Here is a 16,436-nt window from a genome sequence, read left to right as displayed (position 1 = left end):
GATTGCAGGTGCCGAAGCTCCTCCACGGCGTCCCCTGCTGATGAGCTCGACCACAAGAGGAAATCTTCAGCCTGCTTCCATCCTCTCGCCGGAGAGCGACCACCACGATGACTCTAACCTCAAGAGGAGGAACCGAGTACTCCCTGCAAAGATAGGACAACGAGTTTATTTGGGAGGTTGTCGTCGTCCATCTCCACAGCCGCTGACCTCCGGCCACCGCAGGGACCTCCGCCGTCAAACGCCACTGACCGCTACTCGCACGCGGCCCCGGACTACCTCCTAACGGCATAGCGCCAAACCCCTGCATCAAACCGAACATCACAGAGGGAAACCTAACTACGGCGGAGCTCCGCACACCTTCCCCATCCCCATCCCCACCGACGCCGCCGGCGGCAAGGGTCCGAGCCTGGGCCGAGCTTCAGGCGAGATCTAGGGTATTTTCCTGCAGGAACAGTAGAGAGGGGGGAGGAGAAAGGAGAGCTCGGTGTGATGCTCGTCTCTAGTCCGGTGATGTTCCAGCCGACGTGACAAGTGTCTTGCTGCATGCAGCGGGGCTGTTCACCGGTTCAAAAGGCCTCTTTGGCAATGATACTGACATGGGTTTCACAACGTTGAAGGGTGTGCTTTTCTTCTGATGAGCACCTCAACGGTCGCTGGAGTTTGACAACGACCTTTGGCTTCAAAAGACTCATGCGAAGCTATGTGTAATTTTCATTTTATTGCTGTCCTTTTCTGTATTGCTGATTTTTGTCTCTCCTGATTTGTACTAAGAGAGGTGCTTCTGTGCTTTTCGGAAAAAAATTCTGCACAACTATTAGAGCAAATGAAAGGCTACGATTAACAGAACAGATCCACCTTACCACCTATCTGTTTTTTAACCAGGGTACCGTTTGGGTTAATAGCCAAGTACCCACTGCCGCACCAGGACAGACAGAGATCAGGCCGAGTGCTATCTTACTGCGTCCGTTCTTCACCTCTCGCCATTTCTTTCCTCCATTACTCCCCATGGCGAGCTTCTGCAAGTACCTACGATTTCGCTATTGAGCGGCGCATGGAAAGCGCCTGGGCTGTGAGCTTATTGGCGCCGGCGAGCAACTGATGCTGCTGGCCGGGCGGCGTCATACGACGAGTCGCGGGTGGACGCCGCGCTTCAAGTCTATACGCGGAGCCACCCACCCTTCTTCCTGCACGCGACCTGTTTGAAGGAATTGCAAACCACCAGGAGCCCTTCATGGAGGTGTCCATGGGCTGGACATTTTTTTTTTTTTGAACAAACAGTGGGCTGGACTTTGTTTGGAGGGGATGAACAAGGACAAATAGTGGGGGCGGGCGGGTCTATGAATCCGTAGCTAAGCAGTTTGGATATGGGCTGGCCCTCTTTTAATTATGTTAAGTAAAGCTGATGCTACGGATTCGTACAGATCAAGCAGTGCCACACAACTGTGAATGAACCATACAAGATGCAAAATACGCTTTATGTTGGCCTAAATTGAATATGGTGCTCGTGAGAATCGGCACTCAATTTGGCAGCATATCATTTTTCCGGTGAAGAAGTTCAGAGTTCCAGCAAATACTCAAAAGTCGCTATCTACAAAATCTTCCCTAAAGTTAGGAAAGCAAACTAAACCCACCCTGCCCTTTTTTCCTAATTAATTACGGAGTTTGCAACTAGTCCCCATTAGCAGGCAAACTAATCTCTACCACGCAGCCCTCCATGCTTATTAGGCGGCTGGCTGGTTTTTCTTACGCTTCTCCTCGACAAACTTCCTTGTGTCAGCACCCTTGACGTTGAACTCCATCAGAAGATCCTCAAATAGCGTGGCCAGGTTGGTATAGAACTGGTTGCGCCTGCCAATAATATCTGGCTTGATTGGATCTTGCTTTGGGGTGCTGCTGCTACTGGATGCTCCTGTGTCGTTGCATTCTGATTCTTCCTCTTCAGGGACTACAGATCCAACCAGATTACCTTCCATGTAGTGTTTGCATGCTGAGAGAATGGTGCGCCCATGTTCCCGAAAGTGGCCAGCAACAAGTTCTGCAAAGTGCTGTGAGGAGCCAAGAGCAAACGATGGTTACTAAAGCTGCAGAAACTAGAGTTTTATGCTACTCTGCAGGCCAGCCAACTATCTGGTAATTAAAAACGCAGTAAATTTCTGTCGGGTAGCAGCCATCCATCCATCTATGGATACTAACCTGTTCGCCACTATGCATATGCTAGGGAGTGTTTCGGATTATGAGTTATGAATCAACGGTGCAATTGTGCAAACGGTTGATCAATACAGAGTGATTTCACACTAAAACTGAAAGGTGGTAAACAAAACCCAGAACTGCAAGGTAAATCTAATAAAGTATTACCTCCGGAGGTCTTCGAAGTGAATACAACATAGTCCTGCATGAGTGCAGAAAGGTGTTCTTGTTATACTCTATCGAATTCTGTTGTCCAGTCGGAGTATTGGCACTGCCTGCATATCCTGGCTCATTGAAGTATGGTTTCTCATTCAAAATGAGAGCCTGAATGGAGACAAGCACCTGCAGCATGGTTGACTGATTTGGATTCCACTTCTCGCAACCACTACCACTCCAGGTACCAAGGAGGCTAAGACAAACTTTTCCACAATTGTACAAGTTCGGATTAAGCCGAAGTCCTCCAGAATGGTAATGTACTGTCTGCAGCACCATCAGTAATAAACATTTTAATGAAAAGGTGGAAAGAACCATAAGGAAGAACAATGAAGCTTATATATGTATGTATATATATACCGGCGGGGCAGAAGGATAAGAGGAGGTAAACTGAGCATCAAAGAAGAAGAGTCCATCATGGTACGGTGTTCCCTTAGGGCCAATAATCACAGCCCTAAGAAGATCCATCCTATCTTCAGCAACACGAACATAGATAGATGCTACAAAAAAGAATAAATTTAGACTTTGAAGCTGAAAAAATATTTTGAAACAAGACAAATAAATCATACTACGTCCAACTTCATTAAATCAACATATTTTTTAATGCTAAGTCAAGTGAGAATTAATAAAGTCTGACTAAAACCAAGCTTAGTCATCAATTAGCCTCGAGATTTGATTTGTCTAGGTCTAAAATTTGATTGTGCGTACGTTCTCTGTTTCCAGTCTAACTGTTGAATGAATATCCTGGGCCCATGACATCAACTAAAAGTAAAAAAAAAAAAGATTTTGAAGCCTAACTTGTTGCTCAGATGTATTAGTTGTGAGTGATGTGCCATGTGATGCAAAATCCCAACACTAGTATGCACAGAAGACAGTATCAGTTAAGATGCCGGATTGTGTTAGGCACACTAGATTGACAACAAAGATAACTGCAGGTCTACTATATGACTCACTGAAAAATCCGTAAGAATTTGAGGAAAAATAACAGGCGAAGAGTATATAACGCAGAATACTTTATTTCACAGCAAGCTTGAGAGTTGACAGTTCTAAGAAGATATAACCCATAATGAAGTAAAGTGTATAACGCAAACACAGGCAAACATCAGGTATTCTTTTCACAGAGATTTTGGATGGTCCTCTATTGCTGAACTGGTGATATTTAAATTGGACCGTCAAATGTCTTAACTCACAGCTAGCAATCCATAACTGCTACTGCTGATGAGCCCAAACACATTCAGGCAACCCTCTCTAGAGCAAAATTTGAGGACTGTGTTCAAACCTCATCGATAGGTAAGTATGGATGTCATATCAATTTAGCAAAGCCTGGAAAATTAGTTTTATACTAGTACTATTTCTGTGTTTTCTCATATTATTCTAACATGTTACTCAAATACTTTTGATCTTCTATTGATAGGCTTAAAACTTCTGTTAATAACACCTTGAGAGACGCAAGTGAAAGTCTGGCTTTCCAGAATGTCAAGAAAATGCTAGGTTAAACTTTAACAGGGACCCTTTTTTTTCCATAACAGTTGCTGGTAAAATTGAAAGGTCGACTCACAGATCACAAATGAAACAAACCCAGTTTGTAAACAGCTAACCTGGTAGATCTTTCTCCAAAAGTTTCCACTCATGTTGAATTCTTTTTGCCCATTCTCTGCTTGTCTGAAATAATATGGACATGGAAGAGGAGATAAGTATCCAAAAGGAGCATAATATAAGAGCTGTAAGTTCAACATGCTACCTTTCCCACCGAGGTACTAGCATAATGGTGGTCAGAGAATTTTTCAACCGTGTAGAATTGTCTGAACGACTTATATTTCTTATCAATTTCATCTTCAGTTTTTAGAGATGACATGTCATCTTCCTCTTCCGCAGCTGCAAGTTTCTGCAGCCAAGGTACAGTAGCCTCCACACCCGGAGGCAGATCCAAATCATCAAATTTATCAGCAAGCTGCTGATTAAAGTCGGCTGCATCAAATTCATATTCGGATTCATCTTCTTCCTCATTATCACCATCATCATCCTCCATATAGTAATCTTCTTCCTCATTTTCCACATAATCAAAGTCTTGTTGCTCTGATTCAGACATTTGCACGTCACTTGTGCTGGATCCAACTTGATCATTGGAAGAACCCTGTTATAAGTAGTATGTCAGTACAAACAAGAGTGATTATACTGCCTCACAATGAAAGCAACCAAAGATATGTTTGTTCTCAAACAAAGCTAGAAGTAGGAAAGCAGTTCCTTCTGAAATTTACTCTAGACTGTCTAATTAGTTCTGTGAATTGATTGCAAGACACTAACTAATTATGAATATGAACAATGCTTAAATGGTACAGACTTCCATCGATATCCACAAGTGCAATTTAGCATAATAGTAGCATTGCTACTATATTGAGCATTCAGTTGAAGCAATCAGTTTGATATTTAAATACTTAACAGATAATTAAAGGAAAGGCCGTATTTGCTGGTGTTGTTGACTGAGACATTATTGAAACAAAATGCCCATGATCTGTACAAGACAGATAAGAATTTACAGAGGAACTGATCGAAACAACAAAAACCCACAGTGATTAGATGTTTCAGAACTTCCCACACGCAAGTAGCACCGACACCTAAATCTTCAAACAATCCCGAACTGACCATAAATATCCTTTTTTTTAACTCAAGAATTGACCATAAATCTCAAGCCAATTATGACCGGCATTGCATCAATCGACCTGAAAAAGGCTAGGAGAAGCAAGAGCGCATCCTCAAACCCCTCAAATCCGGGCACAGTAAAAGAGACCAAGCCCGGAGACCTAACCCACCAGAATTTCTCAAAACCCTAGTGTCAAGACCGCGCCTATTGACCACCAAAAAAACCCCAATTCCGGCTGAAGCAAAACCCTAAACGTGGCACATCGGGAGCAACATAGGCACTTCACACACGGATATTCCAGAGCCGCGCACCGCACTCGCACCAAGGACAGCAATATCAACTCGGGAAGCTGAAAGATTGAACCAGACGGCCGGACCGATTACCTCGCACCGCTGCCGCTTCTGCTGCTGCGAGGCGCCCCACGCCGCCCCGTCCGGCGCCAGGAAGGATGAGCTCCCCTGCTGCAGCAACCTACACAGACAGGAACAACAAGACCGCAAGCCGATCAACCAAACCACCCCCAACCAATAATAGAAAGATGAAACGGATCGTCAAGAAAAGGAGAAGCGCCGCCCGAACACCGTGAAGGCGGAGATGAGAGACGGGGGGGGGGCGGGCGCGTACCCTGTGTCCATGGCCGGCGGCCGCACGCACGGCCCCGGGAGTCCCGCGACGGAGGAGGCGGAGGAGAGAGAGCTCGGCGTGCGAAGTCAGGGACGAGAGGGGAACGATGGGGGGAAGTCAGGGGACGCGTGGCCGTACCGATCTACTGGTAATAGAGGAGTAGCCTTTGGCCCGGCGGGTTGGCAGCTCTGGGCCCCGACGCTTTGGCGTTCTCTTCTCAGCGCCGCGGCTCGCTCGCTGCCGAGTGGGGCCCGATTACCAGGAAAAGTGATGGCGTCCCACATGTCAGCGAAAGGTGTGATTCCTGGCGTCACGAGATAGAGAAAGGGGTTTTCAGTTTCCCCGACGGCGACGCGACGCGTTGTAGTCCGGGTGGGACCGGGTGTCAGTGACGAGAGCCAGACCTGGTCGGTCGCTACCGGTTTTCGCCTATCTCTGTGGGGTCCCGAAAGCGGAAAGAAGCGGAACCTGGTGGAGTGTCTTTTGGTCAGGGCGAAGTGCTCCATCTGTTTCCACGTGGTGGCTGTTTTGGAGGCCGATTTATCGATACATGACTGCGATCCATTTTTTTTTGCTCTTCCTGACTGTTTTTTAGCGCTTCTTGACATGGTTGCCATACTTTTGGCAAACATATGCTTCATGACTACGATCTCTACGTTGTTTTTTTTGTCAACAGTGGTCAAACCATGGTCAACCAAAGCCTTGTTCAAAATATTTGCTAACCAATTTTTTGGTGATGCATACTTAGGCTAAAACCAAACACACCATTAGATCGCCAAATTTTCACAGTGAGTGACGTGAATCGGCGGCCTTAGAATCTTGTTGATACTTGAGACCGAACCTTTCTGATGCTCTTGATTTTCAAGAAAGGACGACAAATAATGAAACAACTTTTTATATGATGTTTTTCACATTTTCTTCGTGTGAACTATTCTTAGATAATTTCCAAGTGAAAATAGACTTTACAAATTTTTAAGTCAAATTCAACTTGAATCAAGATGCATAAAGGACCTAGTAAAAAAATTATTTGGTGCAACTGGACGTAGGACATGATTGTTAGAAATACAATTGCGTTTAAATTAGAGATAAAGAGATAGAGTAGGAAGATTTACAGCTACAATGACTTGTCGTGTAGTCCAAGTATATCTCCGTCCATTGTACTCTTGTATATATCCCACATGAGGGTCAAACCAATACAACAATAGAGATTAGGTTTCAATCCCATCTCTCCACAATGATATATCATGACCCTTAAATTTTTTTAATCCAAAGATATGATCAATTTGACCTAATGACAACACATTTTGTCGTAGCAACTTGCCCAACAATTACTTGGTAGTTTGTAGATACACTCTAGTCAACATACAATTGCTATCAGGACGAATTATCCTCGGAAGCATTGCACCTTTTATTGCTTAACAAACTTTACAATTCCAATCAAAAACCAACATGTAGTTGTGCAAGTAACAAAAAAGAAGTCCAGCTGCATATTGCAACATACTCCCTCTAATCCTAAATACTTGGACTCAAATTTGCCTAAATATGGATGTATCTATTCTTAAAAACCGTGTAAATACATGTAATATTTTGTCAACAATTTAGGATCGGAGGGAGTACATTGTCTAACTCTCTGAGGAGAAACAAAAAAGAAGTCGGAAGCAATACTTATTTAAAGTAAAATCGCCCTTTGTCTAAATACATAATACAACATGACATCCCGTCTGAGAACTTTCTGCAATCCTTGAAACGTTTGCTGAAGCAAACCATGAGAAACCAGACGTGTGATTCATGCAGCAGTGAAGCTGTGACGAGATTCGGCCATTTGGCCATTTATGTGATGCCCAGCAGTTCTGGTCTTGCGCAGTTTAGGTGAGGCCTATCAGCTCCGTCATTGCTTTGGGGTTACTTCTTTGAACCACGTGCTGCAGCAAGGTGATCCTGAAAAATAGCGCAATTTACAGTTATCAGGAGAAACAGATGCTTTGAATGTCAACACTGCAATATATCAAGTACTCCCTCCGATCCTAAATTGTTGTCAAAATATTACATGTATTTAGCCCTTTTTTAAGAATAGAAACATCCATATTTGGGCAAATTTGAGTCAAGAATTTAGGATCAGAGGGAGTACTGTACTATGTTACTGATCTACATATAGTGCTTCAAATGTCCGATTGGTGTAACTCTTTCACTGGAAATGAATCCAACACACAATGCTACTCCATATTCCCTCCTTTTCACAAAGGTTGGCGGCGTATTTGCTTTCGTCAAGACAAGGTTTTAACATTAGGTAGCAATCGATGTGACACTGGATCATGAGGTTTGTATGCCAACCTTTATGAAAAGGAGGAAGTTTCTTTTTACAAGATATATTTTGATTGGCTAAAACATGCCTTTGACCAATAATTACATTGTTCATATGCAATTGATGTGACATTGGATCATGAGGTTCGTACTAAAGAATACTTATGATTCTGATTTTATATCACATAAACCACATTAGCGGAGTGATTGTTGGTCAAAGATGTTTCTTAACTAATCAAACTACACCCTATAAAAAGAAAAGAAACAAAGGGAGTACATGCCAACATGCATGGAGCTGCAAGCACCATTATGATTGAAACAGATTTGTGTACACAAGTAAAACGGCAGATAGATTTGTACTCCCTCCGTTCCATAATTCTTGTCGAAATCTTACATGTATCTAGACACTTTTTAGGAATATATACATCCATTTTTGGGCAAATTTGAGACAAAAATTATGGAATGGAGGGAATATATACATGTATCTAGACACTTTTTAGGAATATATACATCCATTTTTGGGCAAATTTGAGACAAGAATTATGGAATGGAGGGAGTAATACATTTATCCATACTGCATAGCACAAAGAGAAGAAGTACAGCAACAACATGCCGGCCTAATTCTAGTTACTGATTAAATACATAAACACTAAGACCCTAAAGAAGATATATAATATTCTCTCTAACAAAAAAAGGGTGATGGTATCTAATATTCTCTAACAAAAAAGGGCTATGTCCTAGAATGTCTCTAGTCTGACTATTTTGACTTCAACAATTTTTTTACTGATAAAAAAGAAATAAGCCATGTGAAAATCATATGAGTAGGTTTGCCTCGGCTTAGCATTAATTACAATGGTTTAAAAGCATGTTATGATAGAAAATGGTGGTCAAAGGGGAGAGTTTCGGTGCCCAAAATTTAACTTGTTTGGGACCACAGATAGAACACGTTACAAGTCACAACTAATGTTTGGATTAAATGAAGCATGACAAAGAACTAAATGAAATTGCATACCGAGACAAAATCAAAAGCTTTAGTTTCCTCTTTCTTGGAATTACTCATCACAGCCACAGGATGCTGAGGTTGATTACTTGAATTGAAAATATCTGGCATCACAGATGTATTTCCATTGTTGATTGTATTGAAACACGAATGCCCCGGTCCAGCATTGAAATTTCCCAAGTTCTGCAGCAACTGCTGCTGCTGAGCAAGAAGAGCCTCCATAGCACCATAATTCAATTGCTGCCCAGGAAATGACTGATTGAACATTAGTTGTGGCAAGTTGTACTGCAAAGGAACCTGCTGATAAAAGGAGCTTTGACCAAGAATACCATTCAACGCTGCAGGACTAACCATGTGGCTAGTCTGATTGTTCATGTCAAAGAACTGTGAACCATTGAGATTACTGTTAGATTCTGCTTTGACTCCAGGCTGAGCTTGTACAGTTCCGTTAAGGTTCAAACCAGCCATTAAATCATTGACAGTTCCCTTGTCATCAACTCTATCTTGGAAAAATGGCTCAGGGTTACCACCAAATATATCTGGCAATCCATTTGTGTCCATCGGAGTGTTATCCTGCATGGAGGCTGATGATTTTTCCTCTACTGTCATGCCTGAGAATAGGTCATTAGTCTCCTTAATCTCTTCCTCATGGAATGATACATCTGCAAATGGATCACCTCCGTTACCATTACTAGTGGAACTTATATTACCAATAGGTTCACCACCAAGCAGATCATCAACCAAAGAAACGTATGTACTATTCCCCATTGTCTGCTCGCTGCTTTCCTGAGCTGAACTTTGAGTTCCTGGATCATCTTGATCCCCTGTATCGATCAAATCAGGCATCTGAACAGCAGCAGGCAGTGCAGTTTTTGTCTGCGAAAGATCTTTGGTTCCACTAGGTTGTTCCCCAACCAGCAGATTTAATACCTAAGGAAAGTGATACAGCCTATTACATATTTGATAATTGCTGGTAGAAATTTTTTGGTCAATAAAGTTCAATGCCAGAAAAAATTGTACCACCAATAGTGATTTAATCAAAAAATTCTTCTAATAATGGAACATGAACAAGTTTCTACTTTAAGAAGCTAAGGTTTGCAAATTGACTCACTTTTGAAGCCTTTTCTCTTAGAGAAACCTGTGGCAGTTCGCAGCATCTAACAATAGAAGCACTGTTCTCGCTGAAATATGAAGCAACAATGGAATAAGGATCGATATCCTGTTTCCTTACAATAGCTTCCAACACACAGATAGCCTTCATGCGAACCTGAGCAGTAAAAATATATATTCAATATTTGTGAATGAAGATATGATATGTACAAAAGGAAGGTGGACATGCTGGTTATTCAAGCTAAAACAATACGCTCATATGATCTAAGCAATTAAATTAATGATGAAATGTGAACAAATAGTGCATCAAATATATTCAAAGTTTCAAACAAGGTCAACGAAGTAACAGATAATGAACATGCACCATATAAATAACCCCTGCCAGAAATAAAACCAATTAGATTCAGCAGAAGAAGTAGGTCTGTATTGTCAAAGAAGGCAAAACATTGTGAATCCACATAAAATTTCAAGATCTGCTGGTAGCAGCCTAACAATATTATCAAAAAGCGTGTAGATCTTGAAATTTTATGTGGATTCACAATGTTAAGAATGCTAGTTAAGAACATTATGTCTTGCGTTTCTTCGACTGAGCATTTTGTCTTGAGTTTCTTTTAAGAATGCTCAAACATCTAATGTAAGCAGGAAATTTTATGTGGTACCCTGCTAGTTAAGAATGCTCAAACATCTAATGGAAGCAGGGATTATTGTTTAAGATTCTTCGACTGAGCATTTTGTCTTGCGTTTCTTTTAAATCTTACGTGCAGAATGCTCAAAAATCTGATGGAAGCAGGGATGATTGTGTAATGTCCTTCGACTCAGCACTTTTCTTGCCTTTGCTTTTAAATCTTACGCACATTTATCACTGAACATTAAATTGTGGAAAGTGTCTTGTCAACTGGACACTGAGCAGAACGCAGTGTTTGATATTCGAGAGGTCTAAAGTCTAGTGATGGTTGCATGTGGTGAGAATTAAAATAGTCTGTATCACTGCTAAAAAACACTATTTTTCTCATACATAAAACTTTTCTTTTGACATTCTCAAACATTATTAACATGCATTTTTAACTTTTGGATCGATTTTCACTTTCCAGAACTTCCATGCTAGCGTGATACTGGAAGTACCTCTGCATAGTCTTGAATGAACAAAACAAAATGAATTGATTTGTACACAAAACATAGACTTGGAACTTCTCAGGGCAGCTAAGAGCCATAATTAGGCTACTTTAGAGAATTTTATCTGTAAATGTAAATAGTGCTATGTACTACCTCCGTCCCATATTAAGTGACTCAAATTTGCCCAAATATGGATGTATCTATTTTCAAAAAGCGTCTAGATACATGTAATATTTCGTCACTTAATATGGGACGAAGGGAGTACATGTTAAAATACACCGATTGAAAGGATGATTCTAAACTCACCTGCCATAATGGAGAATTCAGTTTGTTATCAAGGGCATGACTCAGAGCAACTGCATCCAATTTGGAGGCTTCCGTTAGAAATATCTGCAGAGCATCTCGAGTTGGTTGCAACCGCACACCGCTTGCAGTAACAATTGTCTCCAAAAGTCTTTCCTCGCGAGTCTTGATGCCTGGTTGACTTGAACCGGTATCATCAGTCGATGCTGAACTGGACGGAGTTGGACCCCAAGAACCAGAACTCACATTCTTTGAAGCACCGGATGTCGCACGGGTCTCGCCTTGAATTTCACTTGGATCATACCTACCATATCTATCAGTTTCTGTAGTCAGAGACCTACGAATTGGGTTCTTGTACATACCACCATTATCATTTGTCATCATTGAGTGTGTGGCAGCAAAGTTGCTCAATTCCTGTTTAATGGAAGCACCGCCGATGCCCACTACTTCAGTTAGTTCACTAAGGAAAGACTTCTTGTCGTCTCTTGATGGCTCAAAATTAGTATTCCCAAAGCCCTGTATGCGCTTGCCTAGACCGTCAGTGACAACAACAGCTTTAGGGTCCTCTGTGGAGAAAACAGCGGCAATAGCCTTGTTTGCAGTTTCCCGCACAGCCTTATTAAGGGCATCCCCTTTTAAGGGGTCAGGGTGTCCTTTGTAGTGAATAAGCTGACGCATAGCTGCTGAGTGCTGTTGCATTTCCTGCTTGAAATCAGTGCCAGATTTTCCAACAGCATATTTAATCAACCGCAAAGCCTGGAAAGCAGGTAAACAAAGAAGCGGTCATATACCACTGAAGTGGATGAACTTAAGCCTAGGACTCCAAAAGATTAAGCACACCAATGTACTAGAAAATAGATATAAGTTATGTAGCTGCCAAATCATGCAAACACTAAGCACTTTCTATGAAAATATACAGAAGGCCACCATAACATGGTTGAAAGATATCATTTTGAATTTCATGCGTCCAGCAAATGCATGAACCTAAACAGGCATGAAACACTCAGCGCAATAATATATCTACAAGGAGCAACTGGTTCACCTGAATAGGGATTACTCATAAATTATCTATATTTCAGTAATCTTGAATGGAGATGTTCAATTTATCATAGAGAGATCAGAAAGAGCACACCATTTCATGGCTAAAAAGTATGTTAATGACATTAGTGATCATGAGTTCTAGTATGACTATTGGAACAAACTAGGTAAACTACCGCCATAAAAGTAGACCAGATGGCACAGCCTAGGGGATTAGGGAGGTCAGGGAGGAAGAACGGGGAGATAACCATATTGATAAACTAGTCTCTCATTACTTGATTGACAATTTATACATATTCAAAGGATACTGATCTGCCCTCTATCTCTAATCATATTTCCTTCCTATTTAAATAACTCTCCTTCATATTGAAATATATTCCATGTCTATTCAGAAAACGCCAAATGATATACCCGTGCACATAACAACTACCAAATTCACATTCAACTTCACTGAACGACCTCAAATATATAGTCGAAGACACCCTCTATCTGATAATTGGGGTAATATTTGTTGAAGTTTCCTAGTCACCCTAGGTTTGCGTGTGTAAACAGAGTGCCATGAAACAATCATCAACCCACTAGATTGTACCCTCGCCAAAAGAAAAAGAAAAAAAAATACTAGAGCGACATGTCTTGTAAGCATGCATAAACCCTTAACAGAAAACCAATCTAATCAGTGTGTTAATCAAAAACAACCCATGATCTAGAGCATAAACGTGCAAGAGAGTTGGATGGCGGGAACATTCTCAAGGTATTTTAAGAAGCCAGTAATTTCCATCTACAGGAGCTACACCTTTGTATAAATCCATTCAAGATAAAATGTGTACAAGGTAACTATTCGTCTGGTTTACTAGTGGATAGAGCGGGCAGGTATGTGAGGTGGCAGTACCTCCGATGAGCAAGGAAGGCTCTCTACACGCAAAGTTGTACATAAAACATAGTCGGGTTTTTTCAGCTATACCTTCACCTAGGCCTTTTAGGTATACTGCCACATACTTGGCCAAACTTTAGCTAGGTAAGTTTGATTTGCTCCGGCAAATCATTGGTTCCATGCCACAGTTTTGGTGAGTGACAGTTTCTTAGCTAACAGCCTTACAGCCCATCTGTCATTAACTCATGCTTTGGATAACAAGCATGCAAGGTGCAGCAACCAAATTGTTGGCCAACAAATGTGCACCTTGCCACAACTAAGTATTATAATGTGTGGTAAATTGTAACCAACTAAACCTCCAATGTTCTGGTGTTTTATGCCTATGCATGTAATACACTAACCAAGTGCTGATAATCATTCTTTCAACGATACTTAGTTGTCTGAGGTACACTGTAAGTCATTTCGGTAACTAAATAAATGGTGAACACTTGAAATTGCCCATTTCCACTTCACCCACATCCAAAATTGTTCTCCCCAACTCATGAGCAATCCACCATGGAGGCAGGCAAGTATCTGAAACAATCCTGAATTCTCCCTCCCATCTATACAAGACGGACTGACTGCGGATTGAGCGAGCACATGCTGGCACCATTCAACCCGAATCAATCGTGCCTTCCGCAGCTCGTGATCCACACTGCTACACCATTCAGATCAGAATGTCTAGATATCATGACCACAAGCCGAGGAATAAAACCAGCCAGGATATTAATAAGAAAACAACGAACTGCCGCGTCCAGTAACCAACATAAATACTTGGAGGATCAACGCACCGCCCACTTAATCCTCATCTCCCGTCAGGTCAACACGATCCAGATCAAAACAACAAAGGACAGGAGGGCACTACGGAGGAGGTGAGTACGGAGCCGACCTTCTGCTTGACGACGGGGCTCTTGTTGTCGAGCCGCTTGAGGACGAAGTCGGCGACCTCCTTGACGATGCTGGCGTCGGAGGCGCGCAGCAGCTCGCTTATCTCCTCGAGCTTGTACACGGGGGCGACCTTGTCGTCCTCCGCCGTGACGCCATCCACCATCCGCGACCGCCAGTAGGACTCCACCGCCCGCCGGCTCTGATCCATGGCTACCTGCGGCAGGCGAAACCCTAGGGGAGGTTACCGCGGCAGCGGACCGCCACCGGGGAGGTCGAGATCTGAGAGGGGGGGCTGTGGCCGTGGACCGGGTCTACCTGCGAGGAGAAGGGGTTGAGCGGCACGTGCGTGCGTGCGGCCGGCGAACGGGAGAGGTGTGGAGGAGGCCGAGGCGAGGGCGGAAGCTTCTAGTGGCGGGTCCGGTCGGGGAGTTTTAAGGCTTTAACTGTTTTGCTTTCTTCTCACGGGAAGAAGAAGCAGAGCCCCAACAGTATCCGGAAAAGCTTCGGTCACGTGGATGACATGCCACGCCGCTCTAGGGGGTGTTTTGGCAGGTTTATGCTTGCTGTCACAGGGGCTCAATTCCGTAGAAAAATCAGGATTTCAAAACGAACAATATATAAATAAAAATTGAATGTCTTGTCATAAAAACATAAGAATCAACAATAAGTTACGGAGTATTTGATTGCATTAAAAAAATATAGGGTCAAACTTGAAAAAATTTGTACTCTCGGTCCCATATTAAGTGTCCCAAATTTATTTAGATATCCTTGTACCAATATACACTAAAACGCGTCAAAATAGACAAAGTTGCGACACTTAATATGGGACGGATGGAGTACAAATGAAGACCTCATGAAATTTTTCCTTCAAAACATATAAAGTATAGTCCATAGCGAAAAAATATGATTTCAAATCCTGCAATTCAAATGAGCCGTATAGGAAAATTCTGTTAGTAATAAAAATCCTCCAAAATTCTTATGAGATTCTTTTGAATCAAACAGAGAACCTTATTTTATTTTTTCATCAGAGAACTCCATGCACTCTCTTAACTTTAGCTTAAAACATGCATATGCTGTGAGATTTTGTTATCTGTTCTCACAATTTCAAAGCCCTTTCCTTTTCTGATTCATGGGAATTAATGAGGTCTTGTGTTTCTAATCCATGAGATCTAAAGTGAGCTCTCGCGGCACATACTTGGGCCCACAATCAAGCTTTAGGCAATGGCAAAACTGACGACACAACTGCAAAAGGAACGTGATGATTTCTTTCAAGAGTTAAAAAATTATCTGGTTTATATTTCAGGCCCTTGGCTACTAGCTAGTGATTTCAACACGGTCAGATCTGATTCAGATAGGAACAGCGGAAGCCGGAAGAAGTTCCATCAGGGAGGTTAACCGTTTCAATGATTTCTTACGGGATGTTTAAGTTCAGGAAATCCCTCTTCTTGACAGGCACTACCCTTGGTCCAATATGCAAGATGACCCGATATTGACAAGAATTGATAGATGTTTTTTCAATGCTGAATGGGATTCAGTGCCGCCTAATTCTACTCTATGCTCTCTTCCAAGTACCTCCGATCACTTCCCATTATTGATTGAAGCATCCTCCAGCTTACCAAGATCAAAAAAATTCAGATATCAAAATAATTGGAAATTCAGATCGGGCTTCAGGGATTTAATTTCCTCTTTCTGGATCAATTTCTCAAATGGCTCTGATATGGCACATTCCATATCTTACAAGCTCAAGGTTTTACGCAAAAAAAACTAAAGACTGGAAGAGCACTTGTAAACCTCTGAAAATTTACATGGAATTCTGCAAATTCACTATCTCCTTTCTGGATTGGCTGGAAGAGTCCAGACGCCTATCTCATTTGGAAAGAATGTTCAGAAATATGGTTAGAACAAAGCTTCATTCGTATATCCATGCTATTGCTGTCTCAGCCCGTCAAAGGGGGAAAGTTAACTGGTGTATCCTTGGTGATGAAGACACTCGTTATTTTCATTCAAGAGCTTCAATGAGACTTCAGTGTAATCATATTAAGGTTATTGAACACAATGGCATTCCTTTTTACTCCCAGCAAACCAAACACCAGATTCTCACAACATTC

The 16,436-nt window shown here is 42.0% G+C and overlaps 2 protein-coding genes across 3 annotated transcripts; both read right to left on the bottom strand.

Moving 5' to 3' along the window:
- Positions 1–1,461: 1,461 nt before the first annotated feature.
- On the bottom strand, positions 1,462–5,824 carry LOC100839385 (putative ubiquitin-conjugating enzyme E2 38). The gene is made up of 7 exons (XM_010232358.3): positions 5,666–5,824; positions 5,425–5,512; positions 4,142–4,534; positions 3,999–4,062; positions 2,761–2,900; positions 2,356–2,667; positions 1,462–2,045 (listed from the first exon to the last, which is right to left on the bottom strand). The coding sequence occupies exons 1-7, from the start codon at positions 5,674–5,676 to the stop codon at positions 1,722–1,724; spliced, it is 1,332 nt and encodes a 443-aa protein (XP_010230660.1). The 5' UTR covers positions 5,677–5,824; the 3' UTR covers positions 1,462–1,721.
- Positions 5,825–7,048: 1,224 nt separating this feature from the next.
- LOC100826432 (VHS domain-containing protein At3g16270) lies at positions 7,049–14,825 on the bottom strand. 2 transcript variants are annotated; one of them, XR_002963040.1, is made up of 6 exons: positions 14,330–14,825; positions 11,496–12,248; positions 10,078–10,233; positions 9,296–9,896; positions 8,979–9,206; positions 7,049–7,603 (listed from the first exon to the last, which is right to left on the bottom strand). XR_002963040.1 is itself a non-coding variant. In XM_003565981.4 (5 exons), exons 1-5 carry the CDS (start codon positions 14,534–14,536, stop codon positions 7,568–7,570), a joined length of 2,070 nt encoding a protein of 689 aa, XP_003566029.1. In that variant the 5' UTR covers positions 14,537–14,821; the 3' UTR covers positions 7,049–7,567. The 2 variants fall into 2 exon arrangements, 1 of the variants encoding a protein (XP_003566029.1); XM_003565981.4 differs by having other exon boundaries at positions 8,979–9,896; positions 14,330–14,821.
- Between the last annotated feature and the right edge of the window lie 1,611 nt (positions 14,826–16,436).

The sequence above is a fragment of the Brachypodium distachyon genome, chromosome 2, assembly GCF_000005505.3.
Source record: "Brachypodium distachyon strain Bd21 chromosome 2, Brachypodium_distachyon_v3.0, whole genome shotgun sequence".
Classification (NCBI taxonomy): domain Eukaryota; kingdom Viridiplantae; phylum Streptophyta; class Magnoliopsida; order Poales; family Poaceae; genus Brachypodium; species Brachypodium distachyon.
Note: the sequence above shows the minus strand (reverse complement) of the source record. Positions and strands in the feature narration are given on the sequence as shown.